This window comes from Amblyomma maculatum, chromosome 4, assembly GCF_055883805.1.
Source record: "Amblyomma maculatum isolate TAMU_Amacu chromosome 4, ASM5588380v1, whole genome shotgun sequence".
NCBI lineage: Eukaryota > Metazoa > Arthropoda > Arachnida > Ixodida > Ixodidae > Amblyomma > Amblyomma maculatum.
This window is the reverse complement of record NC_139347.1, coordinates 69,602,073-69,613,970: the sequence shown is the minus strand read 5'-3', so window position 1 is coordinate 69,613,970 and position 11,898 is coordinate 69,602,073. Positions and strand designations below refer to the sequence as shown.

At 44.4% G+C, this 11,898-nt stretch overlaps 1 protein-coding gene across 4 annotated transcripts; it reads right to left on the bottom strand.

The window, feature by feature from the left end:
- Positions 1-73: 73 nt before the first annotated feature.
- LOC146191344 (uncharacterized) lies at positions 74-8,102 on the bottom strand. 4 transcript variants are annotated; one of them, XM_084601892.1, is made up of 3 exons: positions 7,708-8,102; positions 6,968-7,073; positions 74-4,746 (listed from the first exon to the last, which is right to left on the bottom strand). In XM_084601892.1, exons 2-3 carry the CDS (start codon positions 7,069-7,071, stop codon positions 4,395-4,397), a joined length of 456 nt encoding a protein of 151 aa, XP_084458018.1. In that variant the 5' UTR covers positions 7,072-7,073; positions 7,708-8,102; the 3' UTR covers positions 74-4,394. The 4 variants fall into 4 exon arrangements, with proteins under 4 accessions (XP_084458018.1, XP_084458019.1, XP_084458017.1 ...); XM_084601893.1 differs by having other exon boundaries at positions 7,865-8,102; XM_084601891.1 differs by having other exon boundaries at positions 8,011-8,098.
- Between the last annotated feature and the right edge of the window lie 3,796 nt (positions 8,103-11,898).

Sequence of the window (11,898 nt, the reverse complement as noted above, 5' to 3'; positions counted from 1 at the left end):
CAGCCATGGTAATCGTGTGTGGCAGAAATCTAAATAATAATAACCAATGTTCTTAGTAGACAGTAACAAAAGATATATTTGACATCACACTTTTATTTCCCTTCATTTTCCAGGTACCTTGCACAGGGAAAAATATATTACAAATATATTAACAGTGTTTTTCTTTATGCTCACAACATAATGTTTGGACCACTGCAGCTTCATCGTGTTATTACCAATTACATCTTTACCATTTATGCATTCAAGCACCGGCAGAAGCATATGATGCATGTGGCAACACATCTCCAACATTTTGTAACATAAATGATGATGCAAAACTGAAAACAACCTCTAACTAAATATGACCAGTACAAACTGCTATGCATCAACAAATCTGCTGCTTCCTCAAGAATTTATGTTACCTTCCGCAATTACAACATGAGCAATTTTTGAAGAAGAGTTGGCAAAAACAAATACTGAAAACAAACTGCCAGCACAGCATTGAAAACCTGCCCAACACGACCAGCTAGCACACTTTATTACAAACAAGCTGCACACAAGTATGAGTGCAGAATGCCAGGTTACTTTTGTACCTATATTTGCAAAGCATGAAATAATTGCATTCAAACAACCTCTCAGCTTTAAACATGAGAAGATAGAACCATAAAGCTGTGAAGCTGCATAAGACAAACACACCCCACATTAAGCTATAAACAGATGTATGGTGGGCCACTTTTCTAGCAGTATCACCATAGTATCAATCAAGTGGCCCTGCAGTGGCCCATTACAAAAAGAGGTTGAGAAACTGTCAAAAATAAGCACAAACACAATAAATTTACTGTTTTCAGCCTGTTTTGCTATTCTGCTTTGCCACAGAGTGCTTCGATACTACCAAAAAAGTGACTGGGTGTTAAATTATGAACAAGTCAAAAAGGGAGCAAATAGGAACATTAGTGCATGGTACCACCGTAAAAACAACATTAAGGGCAAACAAATTGAGGCTCAATCAGCATTGCTGAGCAAGTGATGTACAGAGTTCTCTGTACATGTCATACATGTTTCTTTGTTGTATACTGTTTTCTTTGCACAAGTATGTACCTTACTAGAAATGAACCAACTCACCCAAACAAAAGTATTAACTGAACATTTCAACTATGCAATCTAAGTTCTCGTTAATATTTGCAGGTAGTTAGAAAAATAATTACAACATTCAGAAATGCTGATGAAAAGTGACGTCAACGATAATCACATCTTGAAACCGTGCTCCCAACTTTTAACAGCAAGTTCCTACTGCACGTTTTGCTGCTCATGTTTTTGGCGTAAAATTTAAAAGTGAGTGCTCTCACACAAGCTGAAAACGATTTAATAAGCCAATATTAGATCAGCAGGCAAGAAGCTATGAGGTGCGCCAAAATAAACATATCAATGTGTGCTCAACTAAACCTCCTCTTAAGAACACAGCAAAAAGAGCTTTTACTGCACATCACGACTACAGTAGCATCTTCAACAACTTTGGGCAGGGTAGCCCTTCGTGTCTTTATAAGCTACCAAGGAAAAAAAAAAGCTACTCTACATTACATAAGAATGTTGCAAGAAGAACTCCGCCTAGACAGCAACAAGTTAAACCAAATGACAGGTGGCTGCTCCAGTTCGGTTCTTATTCACAGGCAGTCACAGAAGCAAACTTAGCTGTTATATGCACTACCATCGATCTGTGGAAGTCTCACAGCAAACCTTTAAACTAAGCAGCATCACACAGTATGACATAGTGACAAAATGAAAAAGCTCTCACGTTGAGATACACTTTCAAAAACAAGCACATTTCCGTTCATACAGCAATGAACATGGCAGAGTATATGCTATTGGAAGCAGAAATTTGGAAAAGATTCATTTTGCTCACAATTATAATAATGACTAGGCTCACCATACTGGTGGAAAAAAAAAAAAAAAAGAGTGGAATAGAAAGAATAGATAAATGGGGCATGCACTGACAGCCAACTTATACACTAGTGAAAAAGTGGATTTTGATGCATCTCTCTCGTTTCTACAGCATTTTATACACTGCAATCCACAAGCCTGCGTCGAAGTAAACAATCAGCTTTTACAATGTTAAAGGTGAATCACAGCTATGCGAGAATCCATTCACACTTGCCACACAAACCTGTGAGAGTAACAGCAGCGTATGTGTATACAGGGCATGACAGGGCACACAGTGCACAAAGCACCAACACACTTGGAATGTAGAAACTGCAAACATTTTCACAGCATCACAGTCCTGCCCTCCATGGTGCCAAGATTTGAATGAAATATGCCTGCTTCAATATATTGTTCACAGCACAACAAATATCCTTTGCGCTATTTTAACCCTCTATGTTCTGATGTTCTGAGCAGCGTTATAGCCAGTAGCAGACTTGCATACCAGCACAGTTGACAGAGAAAACTGCAGTGGCATCAAGCAATAATATCCAGAAGAAAACAAGAAAAAAATATGCAACATGTGGATCTGCAAATTGTGCATCAATGCATACTTTGCAGGGCAGCAAAAAAACCATTCAATGCTTCTGCGACCTTTAGTGGAAAAAACATGGTGCTCCTTGCATTGGCAAAACTATATGGAAACAGCAAAAATGCTGTATGCGAGTGGGGTGACACAGAAGCTGGCAGAGTGGGGATATGGCTATACCTTGGAGCACAGCGAGGAAGCAGCACAGGTAGTTCACCGGATCCCAGCTTTAATCTACGCCGACAATTCCGCACTGTTCGCAAGGTCCCCCGGGTAGTTGCAGCGATTGCTGGACATATGCAGTGTGGAAATGGGACGGCTTGGTCTGCACTTTAGCTCAAACCAAGTGTATGGCTATGGTGTGGGGGGCCTCACAACCATCAACCTGATCGAGTGTGGAATCTCCAGGGCAATGCAGTGTCACAAATCAACGTGACCAAGTACCTTGGCATCCGATTGAGTGCGGGAACAGATTATTTAACGACACATGAGAGGTTCCTCAGAGCGAAGGCCCCTTGCACAAGAGGCAGGTTAGGACAACAGGCCTTCTGGACTTATAACCGTTACGAGGTCACAAGGGCACTCTGGAAGATGGTGGCGGTACCGGGCCTGACCTATGCAAATGCCGTGCTCTGTCTCTTGGTGGGCACAAGGAATTTTTGGAGAGGCGCCAGAAGAAAGCCGGCCGAATGGCACTTGGGCTACCCAAACACATCCCTATCGAAACCATTCAGGGCGATATAGGTCGTCATTCACAGCCCGGGAAGCAGTGGCGAAGGCGGGTTCGAGAACCGCTTGTTCCGTCTCCCAAGTCGAATGTGGCCCGTCCCCAGACACTTCTTCACACTACTTTTGCCAGCGGAACGACGAGATGGGCATGCCAAACACGAACCCTTCGTCAGAGGTATCGGCTCCCGACAGTATCGTTGGCTACAAAAGCGTCGGAGCTGGACTGCAGAGCAGAGCAGAAGATCCGGATCTAGGTACAGCTGGTCGAGATGGAGGAATGGAAGAAGACTTCCGGGGAAAAAGCGTCATTGGACCTGTACTGAGTGGAGAAGGACACCATCCGAAAGGCGCTGTGGTGTGATAACTCGCGCGGTAGTGGTTTGATGGCAGCGGCACGCTCGGAAGTGTTACGTACACGCAGGTGGAGAACGAGATTCACGGCTGGCCTCACAACTGTATGTGCCCTCTGCGGAGAGGCAGAGGAGTCAACAGACCACATGGTACTCGAGTGTCCATCTATCTCTCCGCCTGCCCATACAATGTCACTACCTATAGCACCCTGCTTTAGGCTTGCAAGTGAAGAGGCAGCCTCGGTGGATGCGATCAAGGCTACGAAGAGACGGTTGGAGTTTTGGTGGCGCGCAGCAGGGATTAACATCCCTGTGACGCGGCCGCAATTACAGTAATTTTTTGTGTGCTTTCCTTTATTTTTTGGCCACACCTTTAGCTTTTTAAAGATAAATCGACGACCTGCTATGAAGGGTGGGCCACCATCACCATTTGCAGCCTAGTGACACAACAAAAATAGAAAAAGGCTGCCCTCAAAAAAACCTTCTGCCAAAACAAATTGAGAGTGAAACAACTGCTGCCACCTGTCACAAGTACAGCAACTTAGGAGTGAAACTGTTGCCACTCGTCAGAAGTATAGTGAACCGACAGATTTGTAGCACCGGGCTCTGTGATGCTCTGAAATATGCACCCATAGCAAAACTAGCAAAACTTAACAGACATGCTGCCAAAAACATGGTTTGCAGTGCATAGCTGTAATAACCACTTCCAGCAAATTTTAGTGCAACACAGAAGTAGGTGAACTGCACTGCTTGTGACAGATGACACTGCTCCAGTGAAAAACGCTTCTGTGCTCCTATTCACAAGCAATGGCCGAATGCCCGAACGGGGGGTTTCAGAAACTGAAGTCTGTGAGGGCAGCCATCTCAGGGGAGGAACGCACAAGGTGGCAGGCCTCGTGGCGGCTCAGGTTGGACTTGGAGTTGAAGCTCTTGTTGCAGAAGGTGCAAATGAAGGGCTTCTCCCCCGTGTGGCAGCGCACGTGCCGTTCGAGGTTGCACTTCTGGTTGAAGCGCATTGGGCACAGCTGGCACTGGTATGGCTTCTCGCCTGTGTGGCGCTGCATGTGCCTCGCCAGGTTCATCTTCTGGCTGAAGGCCTGGCCACACACGGTGCACTGATAGGGGCGCTCCGCGTTCGCATGATAGATCGCCTCCCTCTGACGCCAGGTGTGCTGCCTAGTCACTCTGCACAAGGAAGAAGAAATCGAGGCACTCCTGACTACGGGGGAAGTCTAATTTGTGTCTCTTTCAACATTTTATGATTCTCAAGTGGCTGCAGACCCCCGGAGGGCAGGTGTCGTAAAACACCTTTCCAGTGGACCACATACTGCAAGGAAATAGCCTTTCATTGACTACATTGTAATAAACAAAAAAAATATGGGGGGGGGGGGGGGGGCACTTAAGCTCCTTCTGTAAGAGTGTGACGCAATAGTGCTAAAGTGCCCCATCTCTGCTTCACCCTTGCGCGGATGTCTCTTCCCACTTAACTACCAATCCATTTTTTTTACCACTTATATCCCACATATTCTGTGGTAAGTTAGCATACAGTGCTAAGCTACCACATTAGCCAGCTAGCGGTCAAAGGCCAACACCAAATATAGATATAAAGGCCCACTTTAACCAAACTGCACGAGTGTCCTAGCGTGTCCTGGCATAACATGCTTGAATAGGCATCCAAGATCCCTGGAAGGTTGATTCTAATCCTACCTTCCAACTTCATGTTTACAACCCCACATTGGGAGCTCTCCTCAACCTTGTGATATCCTATGGTCTTAAGTCACACAACCCGTCGAAGAGCAAGTGCTCGGCCAAGTAACCTGCCAACTACCACCTGCCGGAGCCATGCCTGCCATTTTTCCCTCACAATGTCAGATTTTCTGTAGAAAGCGGACTAACGCTATCACGTTAAAATAGCACAAAAATTATTACCGACAGCCATACTTCACAATACATACTGTACCAAACTATGCTTCATTAATTTATTTTGCTCCTTGTTAATCTCAATGCATTTGACAGGGGGCATGAGAATGTTCTTTCTGTTCATCAAAGACAGTCAGACAGGGGGCTAATTAATCAACGCTTGAATGCAAGAGACTATCTTTTGGCTGCAAAGTACACCACACAGGATTAGTGGATTGGGCTCAGAAGGTAACGGAGGTCTATCCAGCCTAGAACCTCCCTCCCTCCCCACTGCCCCTTTCCCCTATGAGATAAAGTCGTTACTCACTCACTGTACCCACAAATTTCAGAAGACGTTATGAATACTAGTACTCTTTCTAAGTTTATTCGAATATGGACTGAATAATAATAATATAATACAAACCAAATGTTTATGCTAATATTTGCTACTTGTGTGAATATTAGTACAAAACTAAAAATCCTAAATAACACTGAAACACTACCTGCATGGTGCTATAATTTCTGGAACTAAAGCTACAGCTGTTATAAGATGCAAAACTAATTTCCACTAAGAGGTCAGAACACTAAAAAAAAGTCTGAACACTAATTCTATGACTGCCAAGTAGTCCACACAGGAAAATTGCTATTGGCGATAAAAAAGAAAAAGCTAGAGTCAGACATATGGTACTGGCTACCATTACACATGGTCGATGGCTTCCGAGATCAGGGATTAAAGGCAAAGTTGGTTGAAATTGCTCGAGTTCTGTGACATCGTCCAGTCTTGTACAAACATACTGAATTCCGCCACACAAATGAACAATGTCGCGTGTAACCGAACCAGTAATCTAGCGCATACTGATCATGTCAAGCCAGTATGCGGTGTTGGTGTGGGCCATTTCTTTTTTTAACTGTAGATGAAGAAAGCTAGGGAGGGCAGATTTTACTTCAACCTCATGCCAATTATTCAAAAAGTTGAGATCATATTTGACCCATTTCAAATAATTTTCAAGATAAACTTTTTGACATATCTCAGTAATTAAACAAGAGGATATTCAATTTACTATTCAACTAACTGCACACCTCTAAATGACCGTAGTTCTGCAATACCAGGTATTCACAAACTTCTTCCTTTTTGCATTCATTTGATCAAACACATTACAGCAAATGCTTCATTCCCACATGCACGATGTCCTGTCTGACTATCAAGTTAAAAGCTGGATGTTTAGGGACATCGAAAAGAACTCCAGGGCCAGCATAAGGACTATGCTGCCTGGACAAGTATTATGATGCCTCCTCTTGTATGCAATCTCAAAATACACTTTATCTGATACAATTGATGGAGTTCCTGATGACATGTAAAGCACGGAAGGTGCAACGGGCACACTGCAGAAAGTGGGAGAAATTTGCTGAACAGTGCCAAGCCTTGAAACTTTTGCTAAGATTGTATAAGTTGGCAGTATGAAAATAACCATTGTCAAAGTTCTCAAGGTGACTAAATTTTTCTTACCCGTCCAGGTTCTCATCCAAGTGGCGTGCTTCATGGAGAATCAGGTAATTCTTTGAAGTGCACACAAAGTTGCAATAGTGGCACGGCCAGCAGGCAGCCTTCATTCCTGCATGAGAAGGAAAACATGGCATCATTATTTACGGTGGCACTAAAACTGAAGCACCAACAAACAAGTTTCCATTGCGGAAGTCAACACATTAAGCTACGATTTCAGCACCCACAAGAAACAAAGCCTTTTCAAGGGCACACTTCTTTACCATTGTTTTTACAAACTATCTCGCCTTATATTTTAGAGAATTCTAATTCGTTGTGCCAATTCCTAATGAATGCATTCAAACCAAGGCTACAAGCTAAATGCAACTAGCTGAATAAACAATATGCAAACACCTTAATTCCAATACTATTGTAACAGCAAAGTAGCACTGTCACTCACTACCAACGATACAAGGTGATCATAGGCTACTGCGGATTAATAGAATCATACAAGGAAAAAAATTACTGTAAAGTTGACAGCACACTAATGTATAGCACATGCAACGCATACTTTTTCTTCCAGTAAAACACAGCACAGCGCGAAGCATGACGACAAATGAACATCAGCTGCACAGTATACTAAAAATGATTTTCCGTCTACACAATGCATACCCTTCACAAGAGAAAAAATAAGGCAGAATAAGTAAACTGCGGCACATAAAACTAGATAGAACTGATATCCGACACTGCTAGAGTTAAAATGGTACCACGAGTAAGCGGCGGTTTCTTTCCTTAACAATGGTCAGCCGAATACCACGTCGGGAAACTAGCATGTTTTTTTTTTCTTTATCCCCATCAATTTTACACTGTTTACACAGAACGGCTCAAACGCTGTGATTCCAGACACACGCGGAAACTGCACACAAGTGAAACCATCGCAGTCATTCACGGAAATGTTCGGTGAGACGCAGAATGAAAAGCAACAAATTTCCACTGCTGACTGTCCTCTATTCACTAGGAAGTCAAAATCGCCGTGCGTAGACTGCTGAAGACCTATGTGTTATACAAACTCTTAAACGACGCCCACCACACTGAAAGAAAAAACACCACGACCGCTACATCACGGTGGGAGCGAAACATTCTGCGTCTGCTGCCAGATGCTGCACGCACGCGCAGACGCACGCACTTTACGCGTTTACTCATTGTTGACGACACAAAATATTTCTATGGCTGAATTTTAGTCCACCGTGCGTGTATAAAATTATGCTAGAGCTTTTTATTAAGGAGATATGTAGAGCTCACTCTGCAGCAGAAACTAGTCCATCAAGAAATTTTACAGCTCATTGTTGCACTGTGGGTGGGAAGTGGCTCGTAGGCATCTCCCCACGGTGCATCTCCCTTGGCGTCTCCCCCTGGTTACTGCACCATGACTGCACGCTCCACGAAGCGCTTGCTTCAGCAGCGTATTACGTCGTGTGGACTATTTATTATTCCGAATTTGCATTAACCCAAAAGCGTGAATACTATCTAACCCAAAAGCATGAATACGGTGTACCCAGAGCCGTATGTGTATCCACGCTACCGGCCCGCTTTTTTGCAGCGATGGGCTTCCGAGCGGCTACCATATATTAGAAGGAGTGCACCTTGCAGAGCTTGCAGAGGCACGTTGCGCATGCAGTTTGATATACCGAATGTTCCGCTGAACGGGCGTTTGATAAAAGCCAACATCAATCCTCTACCTTTGCATGGTATTTAAAGGGTACATGCTCAGTGTGTTCGATATAAGCAATGATTCGATATACCCGGGTTTGATATATCCGGACTAGTACCTAATTTGGTATTGCCTGGTCAGGTGCCTCACTGATCGGCGGCTAAAGTGAACTATGCCGAAGAACCTGGAGAAAATAAATAAAATCTGTTCTTGAATTTCGCACCGGCCGCGGAGTTCTCCAATTGGCTTCACAATACCTTAATCAGTAAAAAATATCAGAAGACAGCTTTCAATCGCTAGTTAGGCTATGTTAGGCTAGGCTACGTCGGATTAGAATATGTTTGGTTGTACTTATTTATTTATTTATTCACTTATTTATTCGTTCATTTATTTAAGAACTGCTGCAGGCATACCATGCCTGCGGCATCATCAGTGGCTGAGGCATTATTTGTTGAGAAGAAAAAGAGGGGATAATGATAAGGAGATGTGGTCGTTCCCTACGAACCCGATATTTCGCATGACGTCCGAAAAATAGGAAGACGAGTTGGAATAGACGTCCTATTTTCAGCTCCAGACCGCTTTTCGAGTCTGTTCAAGCGAGTGAATATCAAATGAGTCGATCGTATAAGCACGTCGGACGCACCATAAACACTATCGTGACCTAGTTCGTTTCTTGTGCTTAATGCGCCGTGCATTCGGTTCCGTTGTCATCCGGCCATGCATATACGTAGGTGAAACTGGCGATGCCTTAATACGAGATTGCCTGAACGTACCTTATTTCAGGTTATCTGAGCATTCTCTGCCAAGATTGTAAATACACACCTGAGAACGCATGCAAAGCAGGTGCAGTGACAAAACCACGCGAGAGATCATTGAGGCCGAAAGCATCGCGACCCTTAACAGCGCTGTGTCAGTCACTGGTGCCAATTTCAAACAACTTACTCTGCCGCACATCTGGTCAGAATGTCCTAATTATATTCACGTATACACAGATGGATCTGTGTCAGCACAGGCATCCGCTGCAGCTGTGGTCATACCAGCTCAGAAAACGACTCTGTATTTCCTTTTGGGACATACTTGTACATCAACTGCTGCTGAACTTGGAGCCATTCGGGAATCTATTCGCTACATATGTGGGGAACCACCTCGAAAATGGTGTATATTCACGGACTCAGACTGCATTGCAAATTTTGGAAAACTTCTTACGCCACACTGCCTATCAGTCCCTGGCACTAAACATCATGGAGCTCCTCACATCTGCCCAGCTGCAAGGCCACAGGATAATGTTTCAATGGATCCCTGCCCACTACGGGCTCCACGGGAATGAACAGGCCGTTGTTGAAGCAAAAAGCGCACTCATTAACCTTCAAGCAGCTGCGCCTTTTTCAAGAGCGGATACGACGTGCCTTCTTACGAGTTGTATGAAGAATGCTACAGCAGCTTTCTGGGCCCAGCCAGACGCCCGACATATTCGTCTAAGAAGGCTCGATCGAACACTGAAATTTTATGTTCCGAGTGATATTCCGCGTCATCAGGCATGCTTGCTACATAAGCTTCGTTTAAACATGGCTTTCACGCGCAAGTACATACATTTAATTGGACAGATGGACTCGCCGGAATGTTCAACTTGTGGCATCCCAGAAACTGCCCAGCGTATGCGTGCGAAAGAAGTGTGCTAGCCGCTTCCTTGAAGCGTTTGGACAAGAGGCCTCTGTCGGAGAAACTGCTGCTGGGTGCTTGACAGGACAAGGGAAAGGGTGTCCAGGCAGTGCGTGCTCTTTGCCGTTTTTTGTGCGCCAGCGGACTTGATTCGCGCTTGTAAAGCAAGCTACTGTGCCTGTATGTGTATTTCATATCCCTTCTCCCACATCGTCACCCATCACGATCTTCTTTCTGCTCTCCTTCCCCTTCCCCAGTGCAGGGTAGCAGGCCAGATTTGAATTATTCCGGCCAACCTCTCTGCCTTTTCCTTTCAATAAATCCATCTATCTATCTATGCCCTCACTCTTCTACAAGGCGTTGCGCCTATTATCAAGAGCTTGATGATCTGGTTCTCCTGTGTGCACGATTTCTGGTGCAAATGGCCACATGTCAGGCGTTAAGTTCTTGTTATTCTTGGTGCACTATATATTTACCGCAGCGTGAAAACAATTTATTCTTCAATTACTAAGTGCACTATGTCTCGCCTCCTCTTCTATGTCATTGTGAAGCTTCATATTGGGATTATCATTTTGCGCTGTTTTTCGTTATGACCCAACTAGCCCGAGATGAGTCATCCATGCGTCTCTGCCCAGGGTAGGGGAGACCAGCCCTGTACTTTACATTTTGGAGGATAAGCTCCATTGTGAAATAATGTAATTGTACAGATTTAATTTAATTGTGCCTTGGTACGCCGCATCGCCCAGCGTATTTCGCTTTGCGGCAGCAAGAGAGGTGCACTGCTGAAAGAAGATCCTTTTTATTTTTTCACATATTTTACAACTTCACAATGACGATCAAGTATTCTGTATCAATGCTATAGGCTACCAGTTTTTTCCTATTATTCAAAAGCACACCAAACTGATTTTTTTTTTATTTTTTGTGTGTATATGCGGAGGGAGTGAGCGCAATTCATCACGTTTCACCATTTCTCTCAGTATATTTACAAACGTACCTAACAATATTCCCCGTCGGTTTTTTGTAGCAGTCTGTAAGCTCAGGACAAAGTATTGAACGAAAATGTTGCTACTCTTCGGCAGTTTTCACCTTTTTCATTATTGACATATGTGGTAGGTGTAGAAGAAGAAAGAACATATGCATGTATATAGTGGTAGAGGACGTTAAAGTATAGGCCCGTTCTTGGTGCGCTCGTTCATCCGCTACAGTATCTCTCTGTGTTTCTGCGCATACACTTTGTGCTTCTATGTAATAACTGGTACACATCAGGTAGAGGTGCTGGGTACGTTTCCCGACCTGCGTACGTCTACGAGAGGAACACGGATCTCGCACCGGTCCATCAGTGCCCAAGCCGCCGCCTCCGCGATGAGTCAGCTGAATTCGGGCCCCTTCCCACCCGACAACGACGCCGCAGCCTCGACCATAGATGCCACAGATTAATGGCCACGGATAACAGGCCCTTGGCGCCCATACTCTTTCCACATGCCGCGAACATCGCCGTATTGTTACGGCGACGTGTACGAAGATGCGGAGGATTGGCTGGATAAATTCTGGCGAGTCTCCCGATACAACGGGTGGGGCGCCGAGCGCA